This window comes from Salmo salar, chromosome 18, assembly GCF_965601325.2.
Source record: "Salmo salar chromosome 18, fSalSal1, whole genome shotgun sequence".
Taxonomy (NCBI): Eukaryota; Metazoa; Chordata; class Actinopteri; order Salmoniformes; family Salmonidae; genus Salmo; species Salmo salar.
Genome location: NC_138308.1, coordinates 9,395,866 through 9,413,868, shown reverse-complemented (window position 1 = coordinate 9,413,868; position 18,003 = coordinate 9,395,866). Strand labels below are relative to the sequence as shown.

Here is an 18,003-nt window from a genome sequence, read left to right as displayed (position 1 = left end):
GCCATTGCTGCTCACCACAAATGCAAGTCCATTCAGAATTTTAAGTCCTGTATTGCCCATACAGTGCATTCGTAAAGTATTCAGACCTTCACTTTTTCCACATTTTGTTATGTTTCAACCTTATTCAAAAATTGATTAAAACATTTTTTCCCCCTCATCAATCTACACACAATACCCCATAATGACAAAGCAAAAACGGTAATATCACATTTACATGGATTCAGACCCTTTACTCAGTACTTTGTTGAAGCACCTATGGCAGTGATTACAGCCTCGTCTTCGTGGGTATGACGCTACAAGCTTGGCACACCTGTATTTGGGAAGTTTCTCCCATTCTTCTCTGTAGAATCTAAGAAGCTCTGCTAGGCTGGATGGGGAGCGTCGCTGCACAGCTATTTTCAGGTCTCTCCAGAGTTTTTCGATTGGGTTCAAGTCCGGACTTTGGCTGGGCCACTCAAGGACATACAGAGACTTGTCCCGAAGAAATTCTTGCGTTGTCTTGGCTGTGTGCTTAAGGTCGTTGTCCTGTTGGAAGGTGAACCTTCGCCCCCAGTCTGCGGTCCTGGAGCAGGCTTTCATCAAGGATCTCTCTGTACTTTGCTCCGTTCATCTTTGCCTCGATCCTGACTAGTCTACCAGTCCCTGCCGCTGAAAAACATCCCCACAGCATGATGCTTCCACCACCATGCTTCACCGAAGGGATGGTGCAGGTTTCCTCCAGATGTGACGCTTGGCATTCAGGCCAAAGTGTTCAATCTTGGTTGCATCACGGTCTGAGAATCTCTTTTCGCAACAGTCTGAGAGTCCTTTAGGTGCCTTTTTTTGGCAAACTCTAAGTGGGCATGTACCTACCATAAAGGCCTGATTGGTGGAGTGCTGCAGAGATGATTGTCCTTCTGTCACTGGAACTCTGTTAGAGTGACCATTGGGTTCTTGATCACCTCCATTACCAAGGCCCTTCTCCCCCGATGAGTCTTGGTGGTTCCAAACTTCTTCCATTTAAGAATGATGGAGGCTAATGTGTTCTTAGGGACCTTAAATGTTGCAGACATGTTTTGCTACACTTCCCCAGATCTGTGCCTCAAAACAATCCTGTCTTGGAGCTCTATGGACAATTCCTTCGACCTCTTGGCTTGGTTTTTGCTCTGACATGCACTGTCAACAGTGGGACCTTATATAGACAGGTGTGTACCATTCCAAATCATGTCCAATCAATTGAATTTACCCCAGATGGAATCCAATCAAGTTGTAGAAGCATGTCAAGGATGATCAATGGAAACAGGATGCACTTGAGCTCAATTTCGGGTCTCATGGCAAAGGGTCAGAATACTTTTCTAAGTAAGGTATTTCTGTTTTTGCTTTGTCGTTGTGGGGTATTGTGTGTAGATTGACGAGAGACGTATTCAATACATTTTAGACTAAGGCTGAAACGTAAAACAATTTGGAAAAAGTCAAGGGGTCTGAATACTTTCCGAATGCTCTGTAAATGGGTTCAGCACCAGCCTGCAGGTTTGGAGCTTACTCTGAGGTCACTGTGCAGAGATTAGGAATCTGGGTTTGTAAACAAGGCCACAGCTCCAGATCCCAGGAACGCCAATGGCCAGTGAACTGTACCCTGTGGTACACCGGTTCTATGTCTATTAATTAAAATGTTGTAATCTGCGTTTTTTAGGATAAAGATCATGGATTGTCTTTCTTGTCAGATTCATTCATTCCCTCTTCGTGTGTTGCCCCCACATTTTTGTTAGAATTTTTAGATGTTGTATTTAACAAATCTTACCCTATTTTGGTAACACAAGATAATTCCTTTTAGAATGAATGTCTTGTGAATCAATCGGCCGGGCTTTTCACTGTGTGTTGTGTGTGTGAGTGAGTGAGTGAGTGAGTGAGTGAGTGAGTGAGTGAGTGAGTGAGTGGGCCAGATTCTTGGCTAGGGCCGCAGTGTGTTTGCTTTCTTCTGCTGAGAGGTGTGTGTGGACAGATTAAGAGCTGTGGTCTCGAGCAAACAGCGGCATTAAAGCAACAAGCACAGGGAGTCTGAGCTAACATGCTGGGCTCGTTGGCCACACAAATGGCAGAAGAGAGATTGACAGCAGCATAATCCCTACATAAAGCACTTCTATGACTGGTTTCCATTTTTACTCAGTGGTCCAATTAGATTGGAAAATGGGGGAAAATAGGCCTATAGCCATGATATTCTTGCGGTGCATAGACTTTTGGTATAGCCAAAAGTTTTGTTTTTTACTTTCTTTTTATACAAAATTATGCAAACTATAAAAAAAAAAAATTAGCAACCAGGAAATGGCAGAGCGATTTCTGCGTAGTGCATCTTTAAGTAATCAGCTATTTGGGCCTGACCTAAGTGTTGTGAGTTGGGAGGTATCTAAGATGGGGCTTCCACCACCTGTTGTGGGCCCACGGTGTGCCGGTCAGCGGCCCCGCTCCAACACACCTCCCCCTTGCCCAGAACCATCGCTCGCAGACCCAAACGTTTCCTTAACCACCGATGATGTAGCTGTTGCCAGCACTTAATGGAGGCCTTTCATGTTTAAACCTTTTCACTTTCAGTCTTCTATTTCTTTGAATTTCTACCTATGTCATTAATACACACCTATTTCACCTCCCCTACTCAAGTGTTAGCTGAGGGTGTTAGTATGTACTTACAGTAATTGAAAGGGGACTTTTTTGGAAGCGGTAAACCGGGGCTAATGCTGGGACATTATGTGCCACGCCATGACAGAGACAAACAAGTCTCTGTGTTCGGTACTGGAAACCCTTCAGGTATCTGTGTCAAGACTTCTTAACTGCTAGGCAGCGTTTATACACAATTAAGTAACCAGCTTGTGTAATCAAACGTGTTGCTGTTTGCATGTAAACCAACAGGGAATGTTCATCTGTTATTGACAGCATCTGGCAGAGAGGGGGTAATTAAAGGCACTTGTTAACTAAGACTCACTCTCTGAGTCATTACCAGAGGGATCCTATTCTGGAGATACTCCCACCCCTCTTCACTATATATGAATAGCCTGATGCCAGTACAGTTTGTACTGTCTTGGCACACTAAGGCGTAGCCTATAGGCTACATTTTATATGATAACCCAGTAGAGTAGAATTGAAGCAACCACACAAGGGATTTTAAGTTTTAACCACCCACACTTTGTTTATCTTCCTCCCACTTATCTTAAATATGACAACACATGCCAAGGAAACTGAGAATTTAGGCTGTGGCCCTAATGAATGCTTCCCCATGTGTTCCAGGTACATTACGGCTCTGACAGACTCTGAGGAAGAAGAGAAGAGTGAGGCTGATGAGAGTCAGGAGGAAGTGACAGTGATCGAGCCTCTGGACGAGTTCTCAGCCCTCCTGGAGAGGGTGGACGCTCTACACAATGGCACGGATGGAGACAAGAGGGAGTGCCTCCGCACCATGCTGGATAAGAGGACAGAGGTGGGCCACTTAAACCAACAGTCCTTAGTCTTTAGTTTGGATGTCCTATGCCTAGAAGCAATGTCCAAGACTGCCGCACAGAAGAAATGCCAGCCCGCGCAGCCAGAAATGCACAATATTGAAACATTACTGAATTTATTAGTTTGCCCCGTTATTTTACACTATACTTAGATCAACGTTTCCCTGTGAGACTTGTGAATCAACATAATATCATCCCCCTTTTTAAATGCATCAACCAAAACTAATCTTTGCAATATTGAGTCGGTGACTTTGCTGAAGGCAACAGAGTAGAATTCTATTAACGGGTAGCCTACGAGCCGTCTTTCCATCACCCGAGGTTGCGAGTAGATGCGCTTTTCAGGTCAAAGTGTAGAGCCACATGCACATTTATTAATATTCTTTGCTAGTTAGAGAGTTATTTGCCCAGTTAGGATATAGCTAATTATTGGTCAGCAATGGGGGAGTGACTGCTTCCTACAAGAGCACACAACTTGTACATTTCTAGCTGTCTTTGAAAAGCAAGTCAGGTAAATAGCTTTTATATGTCTTAAAGGGCCTGTGTTGTATTTTGAGACAGGCTTGAATATGCAAAGAAGCCAATAGGCAGAGGGTAGCCTACATTTTTCTTTGATTCTCTCTATGGTAATAATAATGACTTTTATTTTGTAAAGCAGTTTCTTGCATCATACAACATAATACAATGCGATTTCCACTCACCTATTTGGCCCATGTTGTTACAGACCAAGTAAAAAAGATCTCCTTCTTGTCAAAAGGTTAACATCAAGCCCTTCATAATTATTTTTAAGTCTCTGTAACTTAAAGAGTTACAGCCTCAGTGTTCACAGTAAGCACATGCTGGAGGTTGCACGGAATTCTCACAACGTTTAACTTTCCGCTCAAATCTGAAATTTGCTCAATGCTGACAATAATTAGATGGAATATTGCATAGAAGAAATCTATATTTTTCCAAAAGAGCAAAACAAATACTATTTGAATCCAAGTCTGAGCAGTGAAGTTACTTGGTGAAGCCTGCCTCCAAATTAAAGTCAATATGTGAAGTTTAATGACACTCCTCTTTTCTTCACAGTTTGGACAGAACACTACTTTCTTATGGAGACTAGTTCGGGCCTATGTGGATGTCCACGACATCACTACCAACCTAGAGCAGAAGAAGACCCATGCAGAGACTGGTAATAAACCACATACGGACCCCTTGATCTCCAGTATTCACAGCATGTACCAAAGATTAGGGTTATACAATTCCCCAAATTTCCCAAAATGCCAAGGTTTCTATTTCCCAAAATGCCCAGGTTTTTCAGTGTCTGGAAATATGCAACCATAACAGTTCCTGGTATTGGAGACATGTATGTTCATTTGCACAACTGGTTCTGCAGGCCACCCACTTGTTGGCAGTATCCACACCTTGGAGTGGCCTGGAGGTAGTCCTGGTGAAAATCAGCAACTGAATGACACCTGTGAAACTCTAGTATTGATAAGTAAGCCAATTTAAAATCTGGCCACAAAGATAACTGGCAGGATCTGTGGTGAGCTTTGGCGAAGTTTGTGAGCACAGCTGAACGTATCTGACTCCATCTGCCGGTGGATCACCGACTTCTGACCAACAGGACACAGCACGTTAAGATGGGAAAACATCTCTCAACACTGGGGCGCCACAGGGTTGCATGCTCTCTCCCTTCCTCTCCTAACTCTACACGAATGACTGCTCCTCCAACGACACATCCGTCAAACTACTCAAGTTTGCTGATGACACCAACCTGGTCGGACTCATTTCTGACGACAAAAATCCAAGTACCATGGAGAGGTTGACCGCCTGGTGCAATCGCAACAATCTGGAACTCAACACAGTCAAAACCATGGAGATGGTGGTTGACTACAGGAAATTCCCCCCACCATCTTTGTCCCTCGAGATTGATGGCTCAGCCGTCAGCACGGCCAAGTCATTCAAATTCCTGGGGACCATCATCTCTCACAACCTCAAGGGGGAGGACAACATCAGTGGTGACCAAGAAGGCTCAACAGAGGATGTGTACCATCTGTGCCAGCTGAGGAAACTCAATCTTTCTGACAATTCTGGTTAGATTCTACACCATCATTGAGTCCATCCTCGCCTCTTCTATCACCGTCTGGTTTGGTTCTGCCTGTTGCAAGGGCAAACTGCAGCGCATCGTCCGGTCTGCGGAGAAGGTCATCGGCTGTCACCTTCCCTCCATGACGGACCTGCACGCCTCCAGTACAAGACCATTGCCGACCCTGCCCACCCCAAACACCTGTCTTTCAAAGACTGGCAGACGGTTTAGGTCCGCCACTTTAACCTTTTCTTCCCCCATGCTGTGGCCCTCATCATCCGGCTATCGGGCTCATAGGGATTAAGTGACTTTGCATTGGACTGACTACTGCACCTTGTCATCAATGACCTGAAATACTAATCTGCATTATACTGCATTTGCCCATAATGTTTGTACCATACAGCTGTGGTGGCATATAGGGTTGTGGCGGTCATGAAATTTTGTCAGCCGGTGATTGGCAATCAAATAACTGCCGGTCTCACGATAATTGACCGTTTAATTAACAAACACATTTAGTATCTTCTGGCTTCCACGCATAGCCTACAAGCCACTGATGCAGACCTTTGGAACAAAAAGTCTAATAAATCCATGTAATATAGCCTTCACTATCACAATAAATACATTTTTTATTTTGGTCAGGTCAAAAGAAACATGATATGAAGAAATGTAGTCTATTTCAGAAGAACAGAATAGCATGCTCAGAGTTGTTCTTATGTTAGGCCCTGATCTGGCTATGCCATATGGCTGTGAGCTACACTAGTTCATTTAGCAGACAAGATTTTCTTAGAATTCCATGGCATTATTTTATAGTATGAAGAATACAATTGAACATAGCTGAATAAAATATAAATAATATTTTCTCCAAACGATTTGAGGGAGTGCGCACATGCGGCTATTCTGTGTTGAGCGGTTAACAAAGAAACAGGCATTCTTATATGCTTAATTTAGAGTTATTTATGTAACTTTAGTTGTGAAACAAACATTGGGCTGTATGTTTAGATTTATTAAATACATCCTAAGGCTGCTTGATGCAACTCTAATGATGATTTTAAAGTCTCATGAAAGTCATGCTTTTTTTTTGCGCAGGCTGTACACACTTCATCTGTCTCTCATTCACAATTTGACAAGCACTTGATAATTCCCCCTAAAAAAAATCCATGTCTTTTGTGGCCGTTGTGCCCTTGGGTTGAATATAATAATTATAATTCCCTTCTCCCGGCTGCATGCTCCAAATCACCTCTCACTCAAATGGCTCTCCGTCACGTGATTGGGTCTTTCTCACAGGCTACAAGTGAAGACCAACACATCCGGAACGAAACTGCACGCTTCCGTATCCAATTTGCACATATTAAAGATATTGGAAGAACTGTCCACATTTTATTTTTCATCAGCCAACAAGATGAGTAGGCCTAACAAACAGCAAAAGCACTAGCCTATGTCAATCTACTATCCCCCATAGTACAAAAGTTTACCTATTCTGTGCGAGAAAGAAATATTACAAACATTGTCTGGGACAGTGGTGGGATGGGATAGATCCCAAAGTAATACAACCACTAGCATCCCAAAACTTTTTTAAGCAATGAGGTTGACTCAACGGATCAGAATGTTTAGCTTTAAGTGTTGATAACTATTAGGCTATTTCTTCACATAAGCGCAGTAATGCGCACATGGCAGTAAGCGCAAATGTTCCATTAGCGGGAAAACCCCATTCTCAAAAGTGACCGCAAAAGTGATTTATGCATGTAATGCTTTTATTATAAAAGTTAATTTTTACAGTTGAAATTATCTTCCCCAAACTTGAAACTCACGTGTTGCGTATGTATGCCATTTAGGCTCTACACCCGTTGTAAAGCGGATTAATGTGCTTAACATCTTTAAACTATTTGGCAACTTTATTTGTGATACAAACCGTATCAAAACATATAGGTCTATGGGCCTATACATGAGGTGTGCAACTAGGATTCTTTTTAAATTGTTAAAGGGTATTCGTTTATTGCCTTACTGCACACAAGCTGGTGATGATATATCATTCACAAGTGATAGGCTAATATTCCCTGTGGTTAATTTTCCTGCCAGCCAGGTAGGCTAATACTCCTGTTGTAAAGAGAAGCAATGTGCTTAATATTAGGAAAGTTGAAAATAAATATAGTAAGCCTATTAACGTTGATGGGATCCTCTGGGATCCTCTATTAACGTTGAATAGAGCCCATTCACTGTTTTCTCACGCAATTGCATAGCCTATTGCATCACAAGTCCTCCACTGGCAGCTTCATTTTCTAGTACCCGCAAAACACCAGTCTCAACTTCAACAGTGAAGAGGTGACTCTGGGATGCTGGCCTTCTAGGCAGAATTCCTCTGTCCAGTGTGTGTTCTTTTGCCCATCTTAATCTTTTCTTTTTTTGACCAGTCTGAGATATGGCTTTTTCTTTGCAACTCTGCCTAGAAGGCCAGCATCCCGGAGTCACATCTTCACTGTTGACGTTGAGACTGGTGTTTTGCAGGTACTTTTCAATGAAGCTGCCAATTGAGGACTTGTGAGGCATCTGTTTCTCAAACTAGACACTCTAATGTACTTGTCCTCTTGCTCAGTTGTGCACCGGGGCCTCCCACTCTTTCTATTCTGGCTAAAGCCAGTTTGTGCTGTTCTTCAGTTTCTTGGCAATTTCTCGCATGGAATAGCCTTCATTTCTCAGAACAAGAATATACTGATGAGTTTCAGAAGAAAGTTCTTTGTTTCTAGCCATTTTGAGACTGTAATCGAACCCACAAATGCTGATGCTCCAGATACTCAACTAGTCTAAAGAAGGCCAGGTGTATTGCTTCTTCAATGAGCACAACAGTTTTCAGCTGTGCTAACATAATTACAAAAGGGTTTTCTAATGATCAATTAGCCTTTTAAATGATAAACTTGGATTTGCTAACAATGTGCCATTGGAACACCGGAGTGATGGTTGCTGATAATGGGCCTCTGTACGCCTATGTAGATATTTCATTAAAAGTCAACCGTTTCCAGCTACAATAGTCATTTACAAAATTAACAATGTCTACCCTGTAGTTCTGATCAATTTGATGTTATTTTACTGGACAAAAAAATGTGCTTTATTTTAAAAAACAAGGACATTTCTAAGTGACCCCAAACTTTTGTAAGGTAGTGTAGGTGTTCACTCAAATCGCTAGTTATTTTATACTTTTTTTAGCATTCAGCTTGCATGCTTTTATTTTCTCCCTGCCTTTTTCAAATACTCCATCCCCTGCAGTGCTTGTAAGCAGAGTTACAATAACTCACAACACTCTTTGCATGTCTCGTGTAACTGTAACATTATGTTGGCCATGAGCCTCGGCATATTACGTATAGCACTATACCATTTACCATCTAGAGTCTTTCTTTTTTCTCAACAGAGACTGTTGTGTGATTGTGCTGAACAGTACAGACTGGCTTGACCTGTTTCTTCATACAGTAATACTTCCTCATTAATGGGCCTCTAATCAAGGCTGGCCAGGTGCTTTCCGCAAAAGGCACCATTGTCAAGTGGTTTGGAAACACAGAAGGAAACAGGGCGATGCAGTGTTAGCTATTTTAAAGCAATAAAGACATCAAGTTTATGGCCCTGCTGTCTTTCTGGATTATCTTTCATATCACTGTTGATTTTATTTGTTCATCATCTCATGCCCAGTCTCTTCTCTCGTTTTGTGTGGCGTCTTTTTGTTTTCGTGTGATGTGTGTCATTGAATGATGTCCATGTCATCTGTGTGGTTCTGTTGAATCTCCTCATCTGTTAAATGTAGGTACATTCCTATATGTTTGTGTATACTGTATGACGTTAACAAATGTGCTGCCAGTATTGTGTATACTGAGCTCATGTTTCAGTGCAGTAGCTCTGTTCATGTCCTCCCTCTTTTCTCCCCTCAGGGAAGAAAGTTGGCGAGGAAGCCGTGAAGATGAACCCTATGTGTGCCGAAAGTCATCAGTGGTGAGTCTTTTTTGCTAATAGCCATACGTTACACATACATCCTCTTAAACCTATGTTCCAGTCGTAGTTGGGCAACTCAATTAGTTTGTAGCCATTCGGTTATGTCATTTGTGGCAAGGTGCCATGTCCGTCTAGCCACTTAAGTGCCAAAGAGTGAACATTGTTACCTCTTCTTGGGTGTCCGCTCCACTGACTTCATGCGTTGTTGTTGCCTTAATGTTGTGTCCGCATGAGGACCTAGACTACCAGGCCTTCACTTCCTCCAACACCCATCCATGACCACATTGGCTGTGTGGTGTGTACTGTGCACACACCCACACTTGCAGCCATGTGCAAGCACAAGGACATTGAGATGGGAAACCGAGGCTAGTGTTACGATCTATTTGAAGCATGGTCCGTGAAGTAGCCAAAGTGTTTGTGTGTGTCTTCCTTCTCCCTTGAACAACTGTGTGTCCCTGGAACTTTATCCAAATAAAATGTTGTTTGTCACATGCTTCGTAAACAACAGGTGTAGACTAAAGGTGTATGCTTTCTTCCCAGCTAAAACAGTTTGGTAGAGTTCGTGCATATATTTTGACTACGTTTTGATGTTTTGGACATCGGTGACGTTCGGGCACACAAAAAATTTTCTGGAGGCAAGCTGAAGTTCGGATCCGACGTCTACTCCCCTTCGTCGGTGATTGGCCAACAGTAGTGATTCTTCATTAAAGTCTTTGTTGTCATTCAACGAGAGACAACTCGTTTGCATGCACATTTTTTCATTGACCAAACATCTTATAGTAGTTAGATGTAAAATTGTGCGACTAAGATTGCGTTGGCAAAAACGTCAAAATGAATGACAGAGTTCTTTGGTTATGGCTATAGTATCTCAAAATGGACAAACAGTACTATTGTGACTTTTTTCAAGCGAAGGTTTCAGCTAGCTGTGGAAATCCTTACTTACGGGCCCCGTGGCGAGAAGAGAAGAAAATAAAAATAATTTTTACAAACATAACACGAGGAATAAATACCCAATGAGTGATCAACATGATATATTATAAACAGGAGCAGCGTATGTGATGAGTTAAAAGGGTCAATGCAGAACATCCAGGTAACTATTGGTTAACTAATTAACTAACTATTTAGCAGTCTTAGAAGCTGTTCAGGGTCCTGTTGGTTCCAGACTTGGTGTATCAGTACCCCTTGCCGTGCGGTAGCAGACGGAACAATCTATGATATGGGTGGCTGGAGTCTTTGACAATTTTTAGGGCTTTCCTCCGACACCGCCTGGTATAGAGGTCCTGGATGGCAGGTTGACTGTCTGGTGCAATCACAACAACCTGGATCTCAACACAGTCAAAACCGTGGAGTGGGTGGTTGATCGCAAGGCACTACAGAGGGTAGTGCGTATGGCCCAGTACATCACTGGGGCTAAGCTGCCTGCCATCCAGGACCTCTACACCAGGTGGTGTTAGAGGAAGGCCCTAAAAATTGTCAAAGACCCCAGCCACCCCAGTCATAGACTGTTCTCTCTACTACCGCATGTAGAGCGGTACCGGCGTGCCAAGTCTAGGACAAAAAGTCTTCTCAACAGTTTTTACCCCCAAGCCATAAGACTCCTAAACAGGTAATCAAATGGCTACCCGGACTATTTGCATTGTGTGCCCCCCCTACCTCAATTGGGCCGACCAACCAGTGCTCCCGCACATTGGCTAACCGGGCTATCTGCATTGTGTCCCACCCGCCAACCCCTCTTTTACGCTACTGCTACTCTCTGTTCATCATATATGCATTATCACTTTAACCATATCTACATGTACATACTACCTCAATCAGCCTGACTAACTGGTGTCTGTATGTAGCCTCGCTACTTTTATAGCCTCGCTACTGTATATAGCCTGTCTTTTTACTGTTGTTTTATTTCTTTACCTACCTATTGTTCACCTAATACCTTTTTTGCACTATTGGTTAGAGCCTGTAAGTAAGCAATTCACTGTAAGGTTTACACCTGTTGTATTCAGCACACATGACAAATAAACTTTGATTTGATTTGAAGAAGTACCCAATTGTCATACTTGAGTAAAAGTAAAGATGCGTTAATAGAAAATGACTCAAGTAAAAGTGAAAGTCACCCAGTAAAATAGTACTTGAGTAAAAGTATTTGGTTTTTAAATATACTTAAGTATCAAAAGTAAATGTAATTGATAAAATGTACTTAAGTATCAATGTACTTAAGTATCAAAAGTAAAAGTATCAATCATTTAAATGTCCTTATATTAAGCAAACCAGACGGCACGATTTTCATGTTTTTTTAATTTACAGATAGCCGGGGCACACTCAGACATATGTTTAGTGAATCCGCCAGATCAGGTAGTAGGGATGAACAGGGATGTTCTCTTTACAAGTGTGTGAATTGGACCATTTTCCTGTGTTGCTAAGCATTCAAAATGTAACAAGTACTTTTGGGTGTCAGGGAATATGTATGTAGTAAAAAGTACATAATTTTCTTTAGGAATGTAGTGAAATAAAAGGTAAAGTTGCCAAAAAATAGTGAACTATAGACACCAACAAAAAAAACTACTTAAGGTAGTACTTTAAAGTATTTTTACTTAAGTACTTTACACCACTGCGCATTACCCTCTGTAGCGCCATGCAGTTGCCATACCAAGCGGTGATGCAGCCAGTCTGAAAAACAGCTTCTATCTCAAGGCCATCAGACTTTTAAATAGCCATCACTAGGCGGCACCCGGTTACTCAACCCTGCACCTTAGAGGCTGCTGCCCTATATACATAGACATGGAATAACTAGTCACTTTAATAATGTTTACATACTGCTTTACTCATTTCATATGTATATACTGTATTCTACTGTATTTTAGTCAATGCCACTCTGACATTGCTCGTCCTAATATTTATTTATTTCCTAATTCCGTTATTTTACTATTAGATGTGTTGTTGTGAATTGTTAGATACTACTGCACTGTTGGAGATAAGAACACAAGCATTTCGCTACACCTGCAATAACATCTGCTAAATATGTGTATGTGACCAATAAAATGATTTGATTATAACGCATTTTATCCTTGTAACTGTGAATCAAACATAATGATCATGAACGTTGATACTGTAAATGACATAAGTTTGGAAATATGAAATGCACATTTGGACCCCATTTGGGGTTTTGCTTGTATAACGTCAGCGGTATTTATTATAATCCTCAACATCTCATCTTTCAGAACCCATTGACTCCTCTCAATTTACAGCATTTCCCTCTCTGTCAACAACAAATGTGCAAAAGTAACCCAATTAGTGGGAGGGATAGGGGCATCTTGTCATGTGCGGTGCTGAAGTTTATAACGTCTGTCAGTCAAAAACCATACTGCGCTGTGAAGCGGAGAAACTGAGCTCTGACAGGCTGTGAGTGGAAAAGCCTATGTTAATAAAGGCCAATGAGACGGAGTGAAAACATGCAGCTTGAGTTGCATCAGGACAGAAGTTCAGAAGCCTATGGTTTTGGGTGAGTGACAGAGTTGTCCTGCGGTCCCTAGAATGGTGACAGGCCTTTTTGCGCTGCAATGTGTGTCCGGAATCTTGTCCTTACAAGCATCTGGGTTTAGAGTGCATTGCAATCCCTGCCAGTTAAAATAGGACAAGGCCAATCATCACTCCACAGATTCAGGAAAATATTCCCCAGACAGATTCATTTAAGATTGTGTGTGCGTGCGTGTCTTCGTTATGCTGCCAAAGCACACCAGGCCATGGCAGGAGATTGTCTGATTTTGTATGAGCTAATCTTGAGGATAATCTAATTTAGTGAAACTGGTGCACTCTGTGTAGTATTTAATAAAGACTTAAAAATGACATCTTGCAAATGAGGGCAAATTTTGATACAGCTGACATGTTTTGCCACGATAATAATATAGTGATGTGTTTATATCTCAAAATAACATACAGTACATTCGGAAAGTATTCATACTCCTTCCCTTTTTCCACATTTTGTTACGTTACAGCCTTATTTTCTAAAATGTATTAAATAATTTGTTTCCCTCATCAATCTACACACAATACCCCATAATGACAAAGCAAAAACATGTTTTTAGATATTTTTGCAAATGTGTAAAAAAATAAGAAATACCTTTTTATTTACATAAGTATTCAGACCCTTTGCTATGAGACTCAAATTGAGCTCCGGTGCATCCTGATCAACTTGATTAGTGTCCACCTGTGGTAAATTCAATTGTTTGGACATGATTTGCAAAGGCACACACCTGTCTATATAAGGTCCCACAGTTGACAGTGCATGTCGGAGCAAAAACCAAGCCATCAGGTAAAGGAATTGTCCTTAGACCTCCGAGACAGGATTGTGTCGAGGCACAGATCTGGGGAAGGGTACCAAAACATTTCTGCATTATTGAGGGTCCCAAAAAACACAGTGGCCTCCGTAATTCCTAAATGGAAGAAGTTTGGAACTACCAAGACTCATCCTAGAGCTGGCCGCTCGGTCAGGGGGAGAAGGGCCTTCGTCAGGGAGGTGACCAAGAATCTGATGGACAACCATTTCTGCTGCACTCCACCAATCAAGCCTTTATGGTAGAGTGGCCAGATGGAAGTATGTACACTCCTCAGTAAAAGGCACATGACAGCCTACTTGGAGTTTGCCAAAAGGCACCTAAAGGACTCTGACCATGAGAAACAAGATTCTCTGGTCTGATGAAACCAAGATTGAACTCTTTGGCCTGAATGCCAAGCGTCACATGTAGAGGAAACCAGACACTGCTCATCACTTGGCCAATACCATCCCTACGGTGAAGCATGGTGGTGGGAGCATCATGCCTTGGATGTTTTTCAGTGGCAGGGACTGGGAGACTAGTCAGGATCGAGGGATAGATGAACGGAGCAAAGTACAGAGATCCTTGATAAACCTGCTCCAGAGTGCTCAGGACCTCAGACTGGGGCGAAGGTTCACCTTCCAACAGGACCACTATCCTAAGCACACAGCCAAGATAACGCAGGTGTGGCTTCAGGACAAGTCTCTGAATGTCCTTGAGTGTCCCAGCCAGAACCCGGACTTGAACCCGATCTAACATATCTGGAGAGACCTGAAAATAGCTGTGCAGCGACGCTCCCCATCCATTCTGACAGAGATTGAGAGGATCTGCAGAGAAGAATGTGATAAACTCCCCAAATACATGTGTGCCAAGCATTTAGCGTCATACCCTCGAAGACTTGAGGCTGTAATCGCTGCCAAAGGTGCTTCAACAAAGTACTGAGTAAAGGGTCTGAATACTTAAGTAAATGTGATATTTCAGTTTTTTTTATTTTATAAATTTGCAAAAATGTCTAGAAACATGTTTTTGCTTTGTTGTTATGGGGTATTGTGTGTAGATTGATGAGGGGAAAAAGCTAAAGTAACTAAACGTGGAAAAAGTGAAGGGGTCTGAATATGTTCCTGTTGCACTGTAGAAGCTGATATTTTATAACATCTAACATGTATCATATCATTTTTGGTCTCTGATGGTTCATGTTTCTGTCTCCTTTTGCACCAGTTTCTTCTCTATATCCTGAAAACATAGGACATCATATATATCAGCACCTAAGTATTGTGATTATATTGTATCGTGAGGTGCCTGGAAATTCCCAGCCCTAATAGGTATGCATCTTCTAGTGGTGCGTGGGTCAGCTGTTTGTTCACCCGCCCGCAATTGCTAATAACCCAATCGCAACCGCCCAACTATGTGACCTACATCCTCGATTCGGTCTTATGTAGCAAAATTTGAAATGTTTATTTTTTTTTACATTGGATGAAAGTAGAGATTCAGAGATAAGAAAATTATATATCATACAATGCAGTTAAGGAATAATGGGAAAGTAATTCTGCTTTGAAAGTTTATAAACTTGTAACCCCACTTTTGAGAAAATGGCCCTTGAATGTTTTGGTGTACCTACTGGAGAGCTCTTCTTTGTCTACACCCATTCAGCATCGTTCACACCCTCTTAAGCCTTAGCCCCACCCATCTCTTTAAGGACTCACACGCTCACACTTATGTAAATAATATATTTCTGTTTTTTATGTCTAAAAACCTGTTTTCTCTGTGTTATGCAGTGTTGTGTGTAGATTGCTGAGGATTTTTTTATTTATTTAATCCATTTTAGAATAAGGCTATAGCGTAAACAAATTTAGAAAAAGTCAACGGGTCTCAATACTTTCCAAAGGCACTGTATACAGTGCCTTCAGAAAGTATTCACACCCCTAGACTTTTTCTACATTTTGTTACTGCCTGAATTAAACATTTACTATAATATATATATAATTTTTTGGGTCACTGGCCTACACACAGTACCCCATAATGTTAAAGTAGAATTGTTTATTTTTTACAAATTAAGAAAAAATGAAAAGCTGCAATGTCTTAAGTCAATAAGTATTCAACCCCTTTGTTATGGCAAGTCTAAATAAGTTCAGGAGTAAAACATTTGCTTAACAAGTCTCATAAACGTTGGATGGACTCACTCTGTCTGCAATAATAGTGGTTAATATGATTTTTGAATGACTACCTCGTGTCTGTACCCCACACATACAATTATCTGTAAGGTCCCTCAGTCGAGCAGTGAATTTCAACCACAAAGACCAGGGAGGTTTTACAATGTCTTGCAAAGAAGGGCACCTATTGTTAGATGGGTAAAAAAAATAAAAGCAGACATTGAATATCCCTTTGAGCATGGTGAAGTTATTAATTACACTTTGGTTGGTGTATCAATACACTCAGTCACTACAAAGACACAGGTGTCCTTCCTAAATCAGTTGCTGAAGAGGAAGGAAACCGCTCAGGGATTTCACCATGAGGCCAATGGTGACTGAGTTTAATGGCTGTAATAGGAGAAAACTGAGGATGAATCAACAACATTGTAGTTACTCCAAGTACTAACCTAATTGACCGAGTGAAAAGAAGGAAGCCTGTACAGAATTTAAAAAATATTCCAGAACATGCATCCTGTTTGCAATAAAGTCATATTGCAACAAGTGTGGCAATGCAATTAATGTTTTGTACTGAATACAATGTGTTGTGTTTGGGACAAATTCAATGCAAGACATTACTGAGCACCACACTTCATATTTTCAAACATCGTGGTGGCTGCGTCATGTTATGGCAGGGTTCGTATGGTCATGGAAAAGTTATGGAATTTGAAAATCTTGTTTTCCAGTCCTTGATATGTTTTGGAAAATAATATCACAAAAGTTTTAGAAAAGTAATGGGAGTTATTTGAATCATTTATGTTCATGTAGTTCATTAAGGCACACTTTTAAATATTTTATCAATAAAGTGAAAATATACATGATCAGAATGAAACACAATGATCAATGCTCTGGCGCGATTTTTGGTTGCGCGTTTCCCCCGTCTCACGCTCGTGTATGTTGGTCTAGCTGGTCTTCGTAGATAGTTCTAGCTTGCTAACAAACCAACTAGCTAGCCAGGCCGGGTAAATAAATGTTCCTTCAACAATGCTTGGCTACACATGCCAAAGTAAGAGTTGTGACTGGCGAAAGTTCAAAACCCAGCACATGCAAAATGCAACGTGCAGTAAAGATTTGTACATTTCGAACATGGGGAAGGCAGCGGTAACTAGCCACATGGAGGGGGGGAGGAGAAACACCTCAATGCTGTTGCGCGCAAGATGACGAACTCGTCACTGACCCCCATCACTAGCTTCTTCAACCCGGAGTTAGCAGCAGGATCAGCTACCGTATCCACCACCACCTCTGCTACCAAGCAAATATCGATCGTGGTAAACAAGAATGAAGTGCTAGCAGCCAAACGTATGGTGGGCCCTGAAAGTGGCGAACTCCCACTATTCTTAAAAGTCATGTGAAGAGGTGAAAACGAAATGCATTGGGTCCGAATTCATGGGACATTCCTCTGCTGTTGATATACTTAGCAAAATGAGATCGGAGTTAAGAACTTGCTGTAACTTTCACTTGGCAGTCCCAATGTCAACTGGAAGGTGTTCAACATACTACAGAAGAACATGTTGAGAGATGTCAACAAATCACGGATCAACATTGGGTCCTGTGTATTGTACATCCTGCGTAACGCATTCCGGGATGGATGCAAAGCCGCTGACTGAGATGTAGAACACACACACACACAAGTCTTTTTCACGATTTCCCTGCACGTAACGTAGACTTTGAAGGAGCCACAGGTTGTAGCACTAGCATGCTTCGGTTCTGCGAGCACTGGATAGAAAATGTAAACGTTTCAGGCCGCAGACTGCTGCTCTGGCCTCACGGGAAACAGTACGTGGAGATGGTGAGAAAAGGAGAACTACCCGATCCAAAGTACAAGTCTTTTGACTTAGTGAATGACAGCTGTGCTGCTTTCCCTGTGAAAGTGGACATCTTCAATGGCGTAGCCAGACAAATCACCCTTTTCCTCACCATGTACCAAACGGACAAACCCATACTGCCCTTCCTGAGTGAGGACATGTTAAAAATGATGAAAGGTAAAGAAATATGGATAATTA

General features: G+C 41.7%; 1 protein-coding gene across 1 annotated transcript in view; it reads left to right on the top strand.

The window, feature by feature from the left end:
- Nucleotides 1-18,003, top strand: part of LOC106576802 (regulator of microtubule dynamics protein 2) — a 55,943-nt gene that overhangs the window by 12,995 nt on the left and 24,945 nt on the right. The window contains exons 3-5 of the mRNA XM_014154228.3: nucleotides 3,259-3,448; nucleotides 4,536-4,638; nucleotides 9,447-9,507. Of these exons, the coding sequence (XP_014009703.1) occupies nucleotides 3,259-3,448; nucleotides 4,536-4,638; nucleotides 9,447-9,507 (354 nt within the window). The remainder of the gene's footprint in view (nucleotides 1-3,258; nucleotides 3,449-4,535; nucleotides 4,639-9,446; nucleotides 9,508-18,003) is intronic.